The 18,353-nt window shown below is 42.2% G+C and overlaps 1 protein-coding gene across 5 annotated transcripts; it reads left to right on the top strand.

Annotated features, from left to right (window-relative positions):
• Positions 1-1,509: 1,509 nt before the first annotated feature.
• On the top strand, positions 1,510-16,988 carry LOC106643243 (zinc finger protein Noc). Of its 5 annotated transcripts, none has more exons than XM_089596822.1 (3): positions 1,510-2,066; positions 13,707-13,915; positions 13,955-16,988. In XM_089596822.1, exons 1-3 carry the CDS (start codon positions 2,004-2,006, stop codon positions 15,303-15,305), a joined length of 1,623 nt encoding a protein of 540 aa, XP_089452948.1. In that variant the 5' UTR covers positions 1,510-2,003; the 3' UTR covers positions 15,306-16,988. The 5 variants fall into 5 exon arrangements, with proteins under 5 accessions (XP_089452948.1, XP_089452947.1, XP_089452949.1 ...); XM_089596821.1 differs by having other exon boundaries at positions 13,707-13,924; XM_089596823.1 differs by having other exon boundaries at positions 13,707-14,248; positions 14,297-16,988.
• Positions 16,989-18,353: the final 1,365 nt, after the last annotated feature.

Here is an 18,353-nt window from a genome sequence, read left to right as displayed (position 1 = left end):
TGACGTTTCCCATTAAATACGCTTTAATGCATTATCGTCAAAGGCCCGATTGGTGGTATAATTTATATACCTGTGCCACGCGCGAACAAGCGCAACAGAGAGCGAGAGAGAGCTTGCGAGTTTGCCTTTGTGTGTGTACATCGTTTTGTCGAACGATTGTCAATCCAACCATGAATTATAACTGGGACGACACTGTGTGTGGAGTTTACGCGCCGGGAGAGATAATATGCGAGTGACGGGGGCTGATTGGCACTTGGATTTTGTAATTTTATCTCGCACCATGTGGCTGTGAGATTTTTTTTTTTTTTTTTTTTTTTTTTTTCGTTAGAGGATTATGATCAAAGGTGGTGCTCTTTTTTGTTTGTTTAATTTTTACTTGATAAAGCGTAAAATGTGTTGAAAAGTTGGAACTTTGATATTTTTTTATAAATTTGATAAGATAATTTTCGGATTTAGCGATGTTTACTATTAGATATGATGCTCACCATTCGATAGATGCCGCCACCTATCAGTTCTGCTTATTTCTCGTAAGGCCTATTCTTTCATACAAAATTTAACAATTCCAATAAATAATGCAAAAGCTCCAGGATTTGTTTATTTGCGTCATGTGGTACAACCTTGTACCTAATTAAGGTGATGCAGAATTACACGAAAAGTTATTAGGATTCAATGAATTTTAACATGTCGGTATTAAACAACTAGAGCTTTTCATTAAAGCATATTGAATCGAGTACAACAGTCTTTGAATATGTAGTTTTTTTTTTTTTAATATCTCATGTGCTCCAAATGAGGCACCAGTGAAATTAATCCATGGCTGCAGTATAGCACCTTTGGAGTCAGCTTTGGACGATATTAAGCTCTTATTGTTCGTTTCGAATAAAAGGAAAGACATAAATTTCTTTCGATTTTGAGACTGTACTCTGCCAAAACTTTATCATTACATCCATCCAACATTATCTTAAAATGTGTTGCAATCGAAAAAAAAAAAAAAAAAAAAAAAAAAAAAAAAATAAAATAAAAAGGATTGATTTCCGCCGGTCCTGAAAAAGCTTTCCCGAGCTTTTAGCCCAGCCAAAAATTATTTATACTCTGTAGTTAAAGGCATCCCACTTGACACCAGCAGTTTCACACACGATGACGCCCGACGAGGACGTCAACGAAAAGAGCCCGTGAGCGACAGCTCCCTACTCCATCTATCTCCATCTCCAGGACGACACCGCGCGCTCGTCCTGACAGTGGGGAGTCTCTCTTCTCGCCTGTCTCCAGTCGCGCTTGCAGTACATGCATAGGTACAACGCTCACAATCCTGGGGGGCGAAGGTTGATGGGAGGGCCTTCGCTGTATACATAATATCCACTCATGCAGACTCCCGGAGTGTACTGATACGAGCGGCTGGTGCGCGCGCGTACAGCGTTTATATGGTCACAGTGGCAAGAAAGAGAGGGAAGTGGAGCAGAGGCGCTTGCCGGCCGCGCCGAGAGAGTTGCGCCGGTCGTGGGATAGTCTCGCTTTGGAGTCCGTCCTGTATGAACGCACGAGGGCCGCTGTCACAGTTATAGGCACGGCTTCAACAAAGTTCACGGGAAAGGTGTTCCCTCAGTTGTACATGCTTGTATAAGTACATGCGGTAATTACCAATGAGACTCTGCTGCGTGATGCGGTAACAAACGGTGCTTTGTGTGTTTCGTCGAGTGCCCGTGTGTATTTGGTTTGAAAAAAAAAAACGAGAGCTTGCTGATTTGAAAAAAAATTTGTTTATGTTTATTTGGAGCGTATCGCTTCCGTGGATAGATAGTATAGACGAGTGTTTGGTGCGAGACTTTTTTTGAGGTATCGAGCTGTGAGGTGGTGAAAAAATATATATGATGAGGCCGAGGGAATATTATGTGGTGACATGAGTTTAGGGTTTGAAGATAAGTGATTTTGAAGGCCCGAAGAAGAAGATAATTACAAGAAGGAAGAGGAAAGACAAAGGGGGAAGTGTAGGTACGGCTGGTCCCAAGATGCTGACATCGAGCGCCAATCAGTACCTCCGTCCGGAGTACATAACACCTCTACCCACGACGGTAAGTGACATTTATTTATGTTGCACTAACTACCTACTCTTTCGTTGGTTTTTCCCGTCAGTCCTTATCCCTTTTTCTGTACGCTTGATCCTTCGGACGAGGACCAAAAAGAAAAACTATCACCCCCTAGCGTGCACACACGGTCGGATTACGTTCGCTGTAAATTCCCGCTCGTTTCGGCCGCGAGAGAAAGCAAACAGCTAATTCTTAGTTTTATGGTGATCTATTGGGTATGCCCAGGAAGCCAAATATTTAGCTGGTGCGCAATTTCTCGCGGCTGTTCTTTAGCGGCTTACGGCCAGCTGCCTAGCCTGAAAAATCGGTTCTCGATTACCGATCTCTCTTCCAGAAACCCCTACACAACAACGACTCGGAGACGCTATTATTACTTTTGCGTTTGGATATAGTTCATAAATTTTTTTTTTGAAACTTTTTTTTTTTTGTAGTGCAGGTGTTTTAACATTACTGACGCGAGGACGCGGTGACACCGCAAATAGTAACGTAACTCGCTGCAGGTGTCGCAAAACACATTGCCAGAACGGAAAAGTCGCAGAGAGCACAACGAAGAGAGCGCGATATTTCACACCCGAGAGTTACGCTCCGTGGGCAAGAAAAATTGCCGGGACCGCGCTGCGTGGCGCTAAAGAATAGAGCGAAGCTGTGCAGCGGCGTTATGCGCCATCAATCAAATGGCCTTTTTTTTATTGTTTCATCCGCTGGCTCGTTTGTGTTTAATTTCACCCTCTGCCATTGGGTTACTGGCGTAATATCGCAACAGTTGTAATGATAATTAATCTTCCACGCGCTTGGGTTCCGATGTGGTGGTGTGGTTCAGGGAACGAAATAAATTCGTTTTCCCGGAGAATTTACAAGCTGCTCCGCAGATATACGCGTGTTTTTGCAATCAATTATGTGTCTACGCTGTTTTTTTTTTTTTTTTTTACTTTTACTGCTCGACTTTTCTCCTCCGCTGCGTACGCGGTGTAATTGATGACGCGAGTTGCGCCACCGGATTGATTATCTCCCGGTTAATCGGGTAAATATTATTCCCGCGCGTAATCGCCGTCAAAATAATTGCGCGAATTTATAAGCCCATAAAACCCGCTGAGTTACGTGCTGCGTTTTTATGGCTCCCGTTTTCCAACCAAACGCCGAAATGTTGCGCAATCGGCTCCGAGTTTGTCTTGATTCTTCTCGCGTCGTAAAACCGCTGCAATTTTTTTTTTCGTCGAGTCATCGATTCAAATAAAAATTGCCGCACCCGTGAAACAGCCAAAGCGGAGAAAGAAGTAAAATGGAAAAAAGAAAGAGAGAGAGACAAAAAGATCGCAATCAACCACTTCCGACACTACGGTCCCGGCACAATGCAGCACAGCCGCGCTCATTCGCTCCGTGAAATTCCGGCCGCGTCCGCTGGGTGTATACATGAATATACGTGCACTAAACCAGCAGCAGCGAAACGAATGCAAATGCTATTAAAGACACGGCAAAAAAAAGTTAATAGCATATACTTCTACCGGCAAGGACGACAAATCGCGCGGAACGATGGAAAAAAAAGAAACAAAGGTGTAGGTTTGGATGGTGAGCTTTCGTCACATGCGAGGTCACATTGATAAAGGACGTTTGCTTCGTCCTCTCTCAATTTGACGTAATCCACGGAGTCAGTGAGGAAGAAGGAGTTGAGCTTAAACTATTTTCGGGGCGGCAGGAGGGAACCGGAGCTTTCCGGTCTCACGCGACGCGCTTTCGATTTATGCACCGCATAAATCAAGCTCTCTCTCTCTCTCTCTCTACATCCCCGTTTCACTTTCATCGGCGTGGTTGCGCAGTGTATTTACCTTGCGCCCTCTCTCCGACAGGAAACAATGTGCTTATTTTAGTGCGGCTCCTCGTCGATGCTGGAAAATATAAATTTCACGCGGATGATGCGCGACGAATGGGCCAAGGGGATCCTGTTTTGTCACTACCCGCCGAGTGGGCCCTTAGTTTACATTGTCCCCTGTCAGCCCGATAAACGGTAGTACTGCCGATGCATCGGGTGTCCTTATCGCTCGGTGCTCTCGAATCGTCTATAGCACAATAGGTGTACACGTAAGGGGGGGAGATGGTATACGTGTGCGGGTTCTTCTTTGGCCCCTCACGCCCTTGTTTATTGGGCATTTAATCTTGTTGCCGCGACCTTTCACGCCTTTCACGCTACGACGGAGTACCTTGTTTCCCTAACGCGTGAAGCGGTGGCATTTTTTTTTTTTTTTTTTCAATGAGAGCGTCTGTTATTCTGCGGAAATTGTACGTAAAACTTTATCATTTGAAAAATTTGTTGCTGGGAAAAAAATTACGATAATCGTCTCGTGCTACATTGATAAAAATTTATTTAGTTGTACGTCGACGCGTTTACCGATGATATGGACTATATTTTTTTTTGCACAAGGACATAAATTCGTTTTTTATTGGTTTCGAGGTTTTTCGCCCGATATTGGAATAATTGCGTCAACGATTCAACAGCGATAACACTTTGCGTATTTTTGAGATTTAAATGGCATTTTTAGTTTTTTACGATGCTAAAAAAAGGCGGCTTTGTAAAAAATTTCAGTTTTGCGAAGTATTACGTATTTTCGGCTGAAAAGTCACGTCGATTTGTTTATAAATAAATTGAAAAAAAAAAAAAAAAAAAAAAATTAATCCGTCGCTCACAGGGTGTCCCGAGGAAAAAAAAAGTTGGCTCGAAAATTTATTTAGAAACGAAAGAGGAGAGAAATAAAAAAAAGAAAAAAAAAGTCCAGCAGAGTCGACCCGATAATTTCAGCGCGGTAAATTATGAAAATATAAAATTATACAGTCGGTGGAGGAAGAGAGCGAGAAAAATGGCCGTGATTTATGCGCCCGCGGCCCGAGATAAATGTGCTCCCATGTATCTTGCGTCTCGCGCGGCGAGTCGCGTGCAAGAAATAAATCTCAGGAAATTTTTATTAATACCCACCTAGCTCTCGGGAAAGCGCTCGCTCTCCTCTTTCATCCTTTCCTCCTCTACGCTCTTACATACACGTGAACACGCATGCGTGCATACAACAATGCCACTGTGCGCTCCCGTGACACGTATTATTAACCACAACAGTTTAATGTGTGCACTCACTGTCCTCCTCGTGAATCGACAAACTCGTAAATCAACGCGACGCTCCCTCGTGTCTATCTGTTTTCCGCAATGCGCTCATGTGACCCACTGATGTAGTGTCTCTCCCAGCGATAACAAAATAACACTTTGCTCCTGGGTTATCCAAACCCGTTCAATAATAACTTTTCTTTATCGTCACCCCAGTGACGAGCCTCTTATTTTTCAAGAGTCAAAAGAGATCAAAGGCCATCGTCGGATAAATTTATCCCCTCCCCGAGGTACGGCTCGCGCTTGTGTGTACAATACACGTGTGAAACGTTGAAAAGAAAGAAAGGAAAAAAATTCATCGGTTGGGCGCCGAATAGTTATTTCCATCGTAAATTCACTCGGCGGGAGATAATACGCGGGACCGCTTATTTTCATCACGAATCCAGCCTACTCTTATTTTTTTTTTCCTCCTCCGCTCTCCCATTTCCATAAAACAGCATCAAACGCGAGGCGCGCGCTCACGATTTTATCAGTTTCCTCGACTCGCCGAGCTATTATTTTCAATTAGCGCGCGGTGACCCCCGCGAGACTAGTACGTTTCCACCGCACGTCTCTGACGCGAGTATAGGTGCCGGTGTTTCAAATAATCGACCGGAATGCCGACGCGCGCGTTGTCGATTTTGCGGGACTTGAGTCCGAAAGACTCCGAAACAAAGCGGCTCGTCGAGAATTCCCAAAAATTCGATGTACGACCACTGTGTTTAACAGGTCCCACCCCCCTTCGCACAGTGAAATCATCGCGTTTGTATGACGAGCGAAAGAAACGGAGTAAAAGAGAGCCGGGCATAAATTATAATTTTATTCCGGTAGCTTGACAAGCTCGTACACTTATTGATGGCGCGTCCGACGTGATCAGGCGAAAAATAAAAAAAAAACCGGTCTCTCGTTCCGATTGAAATATGAGACGACTCTGAAAACTCCATTCCGTGCGTATGTGACTACATGTTTTTTTTTATTCATTTATTTTCGTACGCACAAATTTCTTTCATCAATGCGAATTCGAGCAAATATCGCTTCGCTGTGGTTGTATAACTAATGGTCATAAATTTCCTTGTTTTTTTTTTTTTTTTTAATTTTTTCGTGTTATTCCGTAATAACTTTTCAATGAATAAGAAAAAAAAAAAAAAAAAAAAAAATACGCTTGTATAAAAGTGAAACTCGATCGGTGACTAAATTTGTTCCCCGAGTTTCGACATCTGTACAGAGGCCCGCAATATTAATTCATCCGACGTAATAAATGCATCCGGGGCACCATAAAATTCCTGCGGTTGTAAAAATTTATTCCCCTTCATCGTTTGCAATAAAACGATTGAGCATTACACACCACCGGGCATTACCACTGCAAAACTATTTGTGCCTTTTTCTAAACTATTCGGCTTTATTTTCTCTCAACAATCGTCATCATCATCCCGACGAGCACAGCTGGCATTAAACCCGTACATCCACTCCTCGCAGCGTATATATATATACAGCTGTAAATTCTTGCGAAACAATTCGCACGAGAGTCCCGATGCCCAAGAACGAGAGTACGAGCACAGTCATCGCTGGTCGGTTCTCCTTGGGTTTTACACGCGAAATCCCCGCAGCCTCTAATCCGACAATTAAGTTACATTTCATTAGCTCGGGCGCTTTATTAGACCCTCGCCGGGGTAAAGGCGGCCGAGCGCTAATGTCCCGGGCGTAATTAATTACTTTTGACTATATTTCTTCACGCGAGATAACGACCCGAAAGTGACTATCTATTAGCCGGTCGGTTGAGCGAGTTTGTGACTGTATACGCAAACCCACCCTCGCTCTCGATGATAAACTTTAAACCCTCGCCTCTCGCACTTCTCGCCCACTAGTTCGAGTTGCACAGGTATAAAATACACTCCGCCGAGAGATATAATTAGCAGTAAATTTTCACGGCTCTTCGAGCCCACGCGCGCGCAGATACATGTAACACCCTCGCGGAAAAGCCTCCTGCCGCCATACCGGCTTGTAAACGTCGTCTTTTCTCTTTTTTCCCCCCTCGAATCATTATACCGCGCTCTCGGTGTTTACACCCTGTTGCTCCATCGAGGTCCGCTTGTCGGGCTAATTAATTTCCCCGGTTATCTATTACACGCTTCCCGACGTCTCTCTCGGACACCGTGCAATTTAGCATCGAACAATGTTCATGGAGCTCGGTGCCTGTTGTGGTTTCGCGCGTCGAATTAATCGACCGGGACGATAAATCATCGTCGCGTACGTATACCCGCACGTCGATAAATCGTGTCGCGACCTGTTTTTATCTCTTGTGCGATTAGAGGCGTTGTAAATATATTAAATGTGTACACGTAAAATATGTGTGTATATATCAAAAGCAAGATATCGCCGCCACCCAAACACGGGACGGTGGTATGTCATTATATCATATATATATAACGTACCGCTGGTAATTGTTTATACTCGCCGGGATTTCGATCGAGTTTGCTAATCTCCGTAATTATTCCCGAAAGCCAGCCACGCGCTCCGAGAGGCCAATGGCACCGTGACCCCCCTTTCCTCGGATATTACATCCAATCACCGCAATTTTCGTAAACCAACCTCTGCCATTCGAACAAAGTATACCTACTTGTGTGTAATGTCAGGGTGGAACATTGGCATGATAATTCGTTTGGATCGAGAACCACAGGCGGCGACATGTTTGTACCGAAGCTTTAAGCGTTTCCCGATGTTATTTTCTTGATCAATTGTCAAAGAGCTTGAATTATCCGGACTACTTGGACGCGTCGATGTATTGCCAGTGTGACGCTGTACGTAGGGGAGCCCAGCCCAGCGGCATTAATCCATTAGAATCGGTTTACCTCTCCCACTTTCCCCCGACCCATTCTCTCTCTCGTCGTCGGTGTTGTTGTTGTTAAGTAACTGGCTGCATTTCGCCCATACTTGCACCGAACACCGAACCCGCCTGGTGACGAGGGAGGCCGACAGTCGACACAATTCGTGTGCCCTGCCGCTGCATTGATTCTGTTAGCTGTTTAACTGGCTCTACGAGCAAGACGCCCGACATCTGTACAAACAGTCGCCGACGACGCGCGAACCTACATTCGGGGAGCTTATGCAAGTTAGCGCGCAGTCAAAATGACGTTGTACAACCCTCTGACGGGCAGAGAGTTGACTTTCGAATATCCAATCTGTGATGCAACGTAAATATATAATTTGTATAGGCGTTGGGGAAGAGTGACGTTTGTCAAAGAGGCTCTATGGGATGAGTCGATTAAACTTACGTACGGTCGGAAGCTTTTTCACGTGTTTCTTCAGTACAGTCACTGTTTGTACCTTAGAGAATATATACATGGAGGAAGCATTGTATGCTCCGACCGCGAGACGAGAAGAGAGAGACAAAAGACAAATAGCAGTACAACCTTTCTCTCTCTTACACGCCTCTGATTGGTTGGCCCCCTTCCGTATATATAGGTATAGTTCTGCTATGATGCGGTAGAAGTGGGGGACTCGGGACTCGAGGAGAACGGAGCAGAAGAGCTGTATATACATATATATATATATGTATATATATACATATTCTCTGAGATAATTGCAGACAGCTCACAGCTGATCGTATGTTATATATATAAAAAGATGATGTAAATATTGCAGAGAAGACGTATACGATTACATTTCTCGTTACATTTTGCTATTTGTTCATTTGAATGTAATTCAAACTTAGTTGCTATTGAAAATAATAAAAAATGCCTGTGAAATGTTGTGTGCCTACATGTAAGGTTCAAAGTGATGATCCTGGAGCCAGGAGTTTATCATTTCATCAGTAAGTTAACAAGTTTGCTTATTCGAGTTTTTACGAGAACAGTCTTTTAAAATGTAGAAAATATGTATTATTGAAGGTTACCAAAAAATCAAGAAGACAGAGGAAAATGGCTGTACGAGTTGAATCGTTTTTTCACTGTTGAAGAGAAATCTTATTTATACGTTTGCTCCCAACATTTTGAATCAAACTGTTTTAGTTCTGGAACAGGAAAAAGGCTAAGAATTAAAAAAGGCTGTGTTCCAACAGTTTTTGCAGATAACCAGTAATGGATCTTGTCTTATATTATATGCTCTGTTGTACATAATGTTTGTATTTTCTAGCTAATAAATTTTTTATACACTTAGATTAAATGCCGCAGAGATAAGTGCCTGCAGCAGCTCTTTTGCTAACGATACTTTCCAGAAGAATGTTACAAAAAATAAAATATCAAGCAGTACCAGTCAGATTGATGAAATTAATACCATTGAAGTGTCCGCCAATGATTCTCCGGCTGAGCATACTTCTTTGGATAAAAAATTGAACAATTCATATGTTGAACATGAATCGGTGGATTTTGCTTCTACGGAGATATTATGTAAAAGCCCTCATTGCTCTGAAGATACTATTGATGAAACTTCTAGCAAGCATAAGTACTCAGATGAATGTTTATTTTTAAAAAATTGTCAATGCGCATACTGGAACTTATATTTCAACTTTTTTCGTTGTTTCAGTGTGAAGGCTGTGGCTTCGAAGAGTCCAGTGAAGTCAATAGCTAATTTCAATAGTAATTCTATAGAAGCTACTACAGATAATGAAAAAAAAATGAAACGGTTGTTGTTGAAGGCTCAAAGGGAGGTATCGATGTCGCAAAGAAGGAACCGAATTTTGAGCAACAGGTTGTACCGGTCACAGAAAAAAGTGAAAGACTCACAGTCTTTACTTCGCCACATACAAAATAAGAACTATATTTGTGATAAAGTGTCTAGCATTCTTAAAGTAAGTCCTATAATTCAAAATTCGTTCCCGTAATACATATTTTTTGGTATAAATTTAAAATCATGATCTGGCACCCCACTGTAACAGTATTATAACTAGATTTTTTATACAAACATCATTTTTTACAAATTGACTGTCAATAAGCTTGAATTTCGTTCCATTGAAAATTAGGATGAAAAAAAGTGCGTATTGAGCTTTTTTTTTTTTTTTTTCTCGTGTAAGATCCATATTACCAATGATAAAAACTGGAGTATGACTGTCTATTTCTTTTATGTCAATTGTTTTCTTTTTTACAAATCGATTTTTTTATGAACAGTAGAGGTTTTCGCTGTTTATTTTTAAATGTAATGAAAAAGTATTATGATTTATGCACTGTACTTTGCATTGGAAATTTCTTACAAAATAAAATTTTCCCAAACATAATTCCTGTGATTCCTCTTTTAATTATTGCTGAACACGCCCTGAGACGTTAAAAAATGTTAAAATTAACTTATTCCATCTCAAGTAGAGTGGAAATAAGTATTTGTTACGCTGGAACGTGTGCATCACGACAATTTATTTAAAAGTAAACTTTTTTTGATTTTAAAATATGTATCAGACTCATTAAAAATTTTTTTTTACCTTATGCTAAATAATAAGTTAAGTTTAATTTAGACCTCCAATTTTATTTCTCATTTCTTATACATATTGCAGGATACGTTATCTATTGAAGCGAGAAGCATCATCAAGAGAGTGTTGGATAGGCCAAAGCGCAAATCAAAATTTCCGTTGGAATTACGATCTTTTGCAACAACGTTGCACTTTTACTCGCCTAATGCTTATAATTACGTACGTGAAAAATTTATGAAACACTTACCGCATCCCAATACGATTACTAAATGGCATGCAAACTTGCCATGTACATCAGGTATAAGTAAACTAAGTATTGACGCGGTTTCGAGGAAGGTCCAAGCAGAGAGAGAGAAAAACGCTGATAAAAAAATTTTATGCAGTTTAATGTTTGATGAAATGAAAATAAAAAAACACATTGACAATATCAGTGGTAAGGAATATGGCTACATAGATGTAGGAAAAAATGTAGACTCCGAAAATGTACCAGCAGCCGAAAATGCTTTGGTTTTTATGCTTGTAGCAGTTAATGGTAATTGGAAAATACCAGTTGCGTACTATTTTGTAAATTCGTTGGGAGGAGAAGAAAAAGCTGAGATTGTAAAAGATATTTTAACAGCTTTAAGTCCTACTGGTGTTACTGTTGTGTCCCTAACTTTTGATAATTTGCAATCCAACATTAGTATGGGCTTATATCTAGGTGTAGCGCCTGGTACAGAAAATTATACCGAGAATTTTTTTGTACATCCTACTGATGGTAATCTTGTGCATCTAATATTTGACGGTTGTCACGTTTTGAAATTAATTAGAAATGCTCTGGGCAAGTACAATTTTTATGATGATGAGGGTCAAGTGATTTCCTGGGATTTTTTACGCAAATTAGTGGATTTTCAAGAAGCTCAAGGAGTGCATCCAGGTACGAAAATCCGAAGGCAACACATTAACTTCACAGAAAACAAAATGAACGTCAAACTTGCAGCTCAAACTTTAAGTGAAAGTGTCTCAACTGCCTTATTGTATTTAAAAGATGATGAAAACGAAAACGACTTTACACAGTGCGAGGGTACTGCTAAGTTTTGTTCGATTATAAACGAAGCATTCGATATCTTAAACTCGAGAAGCTTGTTTGATAAGAGTAAATCAAAAAATGCAATTTCGCGTAGTAATATTAAAGAAATAAAGGAAAAAATTACTAAAATTGTAACATACCTTCAATGCCTCAAAATGCAGGACGGATCGCTTGTCATTCACTCTAAAAGAAAAGCTGGATTTGTCGGTATGATAGCGTCCCTACACAATGTTGCTCATATTTATGATATTTATTTTACTGGATCGGATTCATTTCTTCTTACATATAAATTATCACAGGACCACCTTGAAAATTTTTTTAGTGCTGTGCGATCCAAAGGTGGATTTAACAACAATCCTACCTGCCATCAATTCATTTCTATTTATAAAAAATTATTGATTCATGCAGATGTTAAAGAATCAGTAAAATCTAATTGTTTAAGCCAAGATAGCACCGAGCTTCTTCGTGTTACTGTAGAATCTAATAATCCGATTGACAACGATACTGAGTGTAGTGAAGATGTAGATTGTAACTCCGATAGTACGTTTGATCTTCAGTCGCACGATTTTTATGGTCAGCGGACAAATAAAAAATACATAGATAACGTGGTCGGGCATTTAGCTGGATTCACTGTGCGTTATATATTAAAAAAAAGTAAATGCTTTCAGTGCCCTTTGACCTTGACCTCTGATGAAACTTACTCTGCTTTAACAGAGAGAAAAAATCGTGGCAGGTTAATTTTACCGTCGAAAGATGTTATTGACGTCTGCAAGATCATTGAAAGATCTTTTCGATTTTTTTATAAGAAAAAAAAGGGTATCTTCATAGAGCTCTCTAAAATTGTTGAACGATCCATTCCAGCACATTTTTTGGAAATCTTACACACAAACGATCCTGGTAAACACCGACGTAACTTACTTAAACAAATAATTTTTACTTATTTAAGAATTAGGGTACATCATTACGAATCTCAAGTCAGTAAATCAAAAAAGAAAGTCCGCAGAGTTTACACTAAGTTAATTTTATTTAGAAATGAATAAAAACATTCTATTGTCAAAATTGAAAGCATTCTTATATCCTTTGATAATTGAAATATTTTTCATAAAACTGTTGATGTTTAACGTTTACTTAAAAGTCCTTGGTCCATGTATTGTATCGATTACTTTAATTATTTACTTATATACACATGTATTCGCACATTATTTAGTGAGTTTTTTAGTAATATCATCCTTTACTACTTTTCTTCTAATTTTTGTCAATTTTTTAAAAGTTATTTCGTTAATAAACAGCGACTAATGTAAAATATTGTACATTGATTTATTATACATACATTATATTCTCATCCTCAATAACCGTAAATAAATTGTAATTTTATTTTTCCAAATGTATTCACATTAATTTGTGATAAAAAGGTGTACTGTGAAAAAAAAAAATTTTTTTCCCAAGATTCGATAACAAAGCCGACCAAAAATTATTTTTCTGTGAACGGTACTTAGCCCACTCGGCCATGGTCACAAAGTGCCAGGCATGCTACAGATGTAATATATAAGTTCTTTTTCATCAGAGCTTAGGTTACATATATTTCCCTATATCATTGGTATAATTTGGCGGGAGTCCCTGCGCGTCTGCTGGAGAGGAGGAGAGGTAAGGTATTGGCTATATATATCTGCTCTGTTCCCCCACGACCGCCACTCGTGGACACGACTATACCTATATATACGGGAGGGAGCCAACCAATCAGAGGCGTGTAAGAGAGAGAAAGGTTGTACTGCTATTTGTCTTTTGTCTCTCTCTTCTCGTCTCGCGGTCGGAGCATACAATGCTTCCTCCATGTATATATTCTCTAAGGTTTGTACGGCCCATTTTATCACCATCAGCTCTAAGACCCTACAATACCAGTGTGAATGAACCATCAGTTCCTAGTCATCGATTCCTCATCTGTTGAACAATTGACTAATGTGCTTTTACGAGGGTACCACATAATATTATGTATTAATCAAATCGATTAATCATTTTACCTTGTTATTTCTGTTGCAGCTGGACGCAAAAAAGAGTCCCCTGGCTCTCCTCGCCCAGACGTGCAGTCAAATAGGCGTGGACCCGCCAACGAGCAAGTCCCAGCTGGTGCCGCTCGACAAGTCCCAAAAACTGTCAAAGTCGGGGTCGACCACCTCGTCATCATCGTCAGACTCGTCGAGTCGCGACAAATCGTCACCATCGTCCCAGAGCAACAACTCCACGTCATCGTCAATGTCGTCCGCGTTCTCAGAAACCAAGCCCACCAGCAGCTTCAAGCCTTATGAGTCCTGCGTGTCGCGGGACAAGGTATCCAGCCCCGAGCAGCGCGTCCCCTCCGCCAACTCGAATCCCGGTGGTGGTGGCAGCACCTCCCGCTCTCGGACGCCCGGGGGGAAGCGCTGCTCCAGCAACCAGAGTGCCTCATCGGGCAGCGGCAGCCGTGCCCTCACGCCCCAGGGTCGCAAGAGCTCCACCCCCGGGGACAGTACGCACCGCGAGTCGCCGAGCGCAAGGCTAGCGAGGGAAGACGCCGCCTCCAGATCCGCCTCGTCCCACAGCCCGTCGAGCCTGCAACAGCAGCAGCCGTCGTCCAAATCGACGGCCTACAGTAGTCACCTGGCCGCGTACTCCTCCGCCTACCAGGACCACCTAGTCCAGAGCACCAGCTGCTTCAGACCGTCGGCCCTGAGTCTGTCGACCTCCGCTGCCGGTGGTGCCACCACGACGACGACGCCCTCGGCCGCGTACGGTCTGCCCTTCCCGGCCCAGCTGCCACCCATGGACCCCATGACCGCCAGCTCGCTCATGTCCCAGCACACGGCCCTCAAGAACGGCCTGGCCGTCAACCCGTACCTCGGCTACACCCGCATAAAGACAGCCACCGGCGCCGAAGCCCTAGTGCCCGTCTGCCGGGACCCCTTCTGCACCGGTTGTCCCCTCAACAGCCACCTCCTCGGCGCCGCCGCTGCTGCAGCCGCCACCTCGCCCGTGAACGGTTCCAAGCTCCCCAGCAGCACCAGTCCCAGCGCCGCCTGCCCCGCGGGCTGCGCCCAGTGCGACCACAAGCAACAGCAAACATCAGCTCCCTCGCCCTCCGCGACCGCCGCCGCCGCCTCGCCCGCACCCCCTCCGTCCATGACTGCGAGCCCCTACGCGGCCTACGCCCAGATGGTGGCCCTGGCCGCGGCGACCCAGCTGCCCTACATCTGCAGCTGGGTGGGCACCGACACGGCCTACTGCGGCAAGAGGTTCGCGAGCACGGACGAGCTGGTCCAGCACTACAGGAGCCACACCGGGGACTCGGCCGCCGCGGCCGCGGCCGCCACCATGTCGTTGCTCACCCCGCCCGGGCACCCTCTCCTCTCGAGGAGCTATCCGACGCCGCCCCTCAGTCCTCTGGCGAGTGCTAGGTATCACCCGTATGGCAAGGGGCCCTACCCCGGACCCCCGCACCCCCACCTCTCGGCTCTAGGGCTGTCCCTGCCACCGTCGCATCCACACTCGGCGGCAGCGGCTGCGGCGGCCGCGGCCGCTGCCGGTCTCCCCCCGTACTTCTCGCCCTACTCGCTCTACGCGGCGGGCTCGAGGCTGGGCGCTGCGACGGGGATGCATCCCTAATTTGGCGGCGGGTTGTTTTGGCGACCAGAGCTTTTGGTTTTATGATTTGAGGGCGTGGAAAGTGTAGAAAATCGAGAGGGCGTGTCACCGCGGATCTGCATTGACTGTGATTGTTTTTCTCTTTTGCGACTGTCTTAGGGTTACTCACTTGTACACGTGCCGTTGATGTTTGTTTTGCGAAAATATTCGATTATCGCATGATTTTTTGTCAATAATATTTGTCATGAGCTCGAATGAAGTTTAAATAGTCGAGCTTCTTTTCCACTCGATACGTGAATTTCCGCATTTGTTGTTCTTAAAAAAAGTAAAAGAGAAGAAAAAAGTACGAGTTGAAAAAAAAACACACCCACAAACGCGTACGAATTTCATTGTTGTATATTCCATTGGTACGTTCCGCGCGGCTGTACGCCTAGGCCAGGCATAATCGGCCGTTGTGTCCACACTCCCCGCATTTACCTGCCCACCTTTTCCCCTTTGATTATTATTTATGTATTCCCCGTGTCGTAAGGAACAATACGTGTGTACAATGCGTCATCCTGCTTTAATGATCGTATTCAATCGACCCTTTGTCCGTAACTGTACGGAAAACTTGTAAATTTGTTTATAGAAGAAGAAGAAGAAAAAAAAGAGACGTATTCAGTTGTAAACTATTAACGTTCGTTGCTCGTAATAATGAGTGAAAAAAGTGTGTCGCGTGTTAAAATGATAATGAGGATGCTTGTGACGAGAGAAAGAAAAGTTGATAGTTGCGCTGAGGGACGAAAAAGTGCTAACGATATAAATATTATAAATATATACATATAAACAATCTCGTCGTCTATTTTTGCGTAACCAAAGTTCTTTATATATAAATAATTATACGTAGTAAACACATTTTATTGGTCTATCCGTAGAACGTTAACGTGTCGGTGCACATGAGACGAAAAAAAAAAAAAAAAAAAAAAAAAAGAATAAAAAAAAAGACACAAAGAGGCACACAGACATTGTGTTTAGACGATTACCTTACATTGTACCAACCGAGAAACGTCGATTGTAAATGACACTATCGAGCTGGCAATATTGTTAGCAATACAACAATGTTCTTTCTACTGTTAATAATATTGCTCAAACGCTATGATGTAATATTATAAATATTATTTTTATCGTATCACAAATTATTACAACTGCGTCGTACTAATTACTCGTATCGTCGTCACATACCTTTCGCACTTGATAATATCAATTTAAATATTATTGTATTGATACTTTTATTGTATTGTATTGTAATTTTTAATTCGAACTAATTATTATTGTATTATTTATAACATTATTGGAAAAAATACGTGCCGTTTGTTTTTATTATCCAACTTTGAGATGTACAAAACATTTCTCGAGGTTCCCTCACTTTATCGATTTCAGTGGCGAATCAGGAGAATTAAAAACAAAAACGCTAAAAGCTCAGCGAATCGTTTAAAAATACATGCTTACGGAAAAGCTGTAACCATTATAATCCGTATGGATGGTCGAAAAGATGCCACCGAAGTTAGAATGGACGAGACCACCGACTAATCTGTAACGTTTGCGCTGATAGTTGTTTTCTCTTCGCAATAGAGGTATTGTTGTATCAACCTGTCATATGATTTGGAAATTGAAGTAAAAAAGAATCTGAAATAAAAAAAATTAAAAAATTGTTTCTCACTAGAACATTGTTTTATTATTGTCAGCAGTGCCTACCCTAAATTCTAACATCTAGTATTTACAATTATTAATAATTTGGTGTGAATAAATAATTTTGTAATCTTTATGATAATTTTGGTGGAAAAAAAACAGAATTTAAAGAAAAATTTTTTAAAATCTTTTTTTATAAAAAAAAAACAAACTTTTTTTAAACACTAATATTGAACAAAAATGACACACGATGTACAATATTAATTTCTTCAAGCGCCTTTATTCAGCACAAAAGCACTGTACATTTTATCGATTTCACGTACTATAACGTAAGTATATAACTCTTACAAACTACAGTCGCTCAATTATATTTCATTACATGTAGGGGCACTTAATTTTATAACCACCCTACGTAATTGGTATTGAAATTTTTATTGGAAATAACAGGTAAAGTTGCAAACTCTAACCACCAAGAAAGAAGCAGCACGAATTTAATTGTCCTCTGTTCAGGTCAAAGTATCCACAATAACAGTGAGCTACGCTTTATTTTAATGCACATATGAGTTGGTGGACCTGTCAGGCAACACTGGACCTTCGATATATCTGCAGTGCACGCAAACGACAGACAGTTGAGAGTTACGTTATGTTGTATGCAATGATAATCGTGCGTGCAATGCGTGTATCAATAGACGGCAATCATCGCGTACAGTGCACGTGAACAACCACAGTCCTCCAGCTCGGAACCAAAGACACCGATGGAATCAAAATCCTTCCACTGGACTCCCCTGTGGCGATCGCGTCGCCTAACCAGTCCCTCCAGTCAAAGATTTATCGATAACCTTAGCCAGAGTACAACGTGTTGTACGTATCGCACAGAGAGAAATATTCATGTCAATTTGTACTACATGCAAGCTCGAGCTACATCCGGGGGATCTTCTCTTGCGCTCCCGCGTGTACGCGTTTGTACTTCAATGCGGTCAGGGATTGCGGGAACGTCATTGCATCTGTCACATTACCATTGGGGGCTATTGGACGCATCTCTCTCTATATACCCCTGTGTGCAGCAATATTAGTTCACGCATCACGGACGAACAGTTGCACCACGGCTCCGGATGTGGACGCGCGCATCGACACTGATTGGTCATTCTATAGTATGCCGCAGTGAGGGATTGTCATTCACTGCTGTGCACATGGCTGGGACTTTTTTTTTCAATCGATTCCTTTTTTCATTTTTATTTGCCCGGCTGTCGATGGTAAAAATGGTTCCGTAATTATTTATCTTTTTTTGGAGTGATAGTCGAAAGTAGAAGCAACATTTCAAACAAATGTGGCATCCTGAAATTTTACGGTCGCAAAATTTTCCCAACAAATTAAAAGCGCCCCAGAACAAAAGAGCCAGGC

This window comes from Copidosoma floridanum, unplaced genomic scaffold (genome assembly GCF_036245765.1).
Source record: "Copidosoma floridanum isolate Cflo_tuat_1 unplaced genomic scaffold, Cflo_Japanese_pri ptg000030l, whole genome shotgun sequence".
Classification (NCBI taxonomy): domain Eukaryota; kingdom Metazoa; phylum Arthropoda; class Insecta; order Hymenoptera; family Encyrtidae; genus Copidosoma; species Copidosoma floridanum.
This window is presented reverse-complemented; position numbering and strand designations above follow the sequence as displayed.

Bases quoted from the DNA above. Each gene is read 5' to 3' on its own strand.
- LOC106643243 (XM_014358296.2), top strand. From the start codon at position 2,004: ATGCTGACATCGAGCGCCAATCAGTACCTCCGTCCGGAGTACATAACA. The intron at 2,067-13,706 runs GTAAGTGACATT...TTTCTGTTGCAG, and splicing joins TAACACCTCTACCCACGACG to CTGGACGCAAAAAAGAGTCC.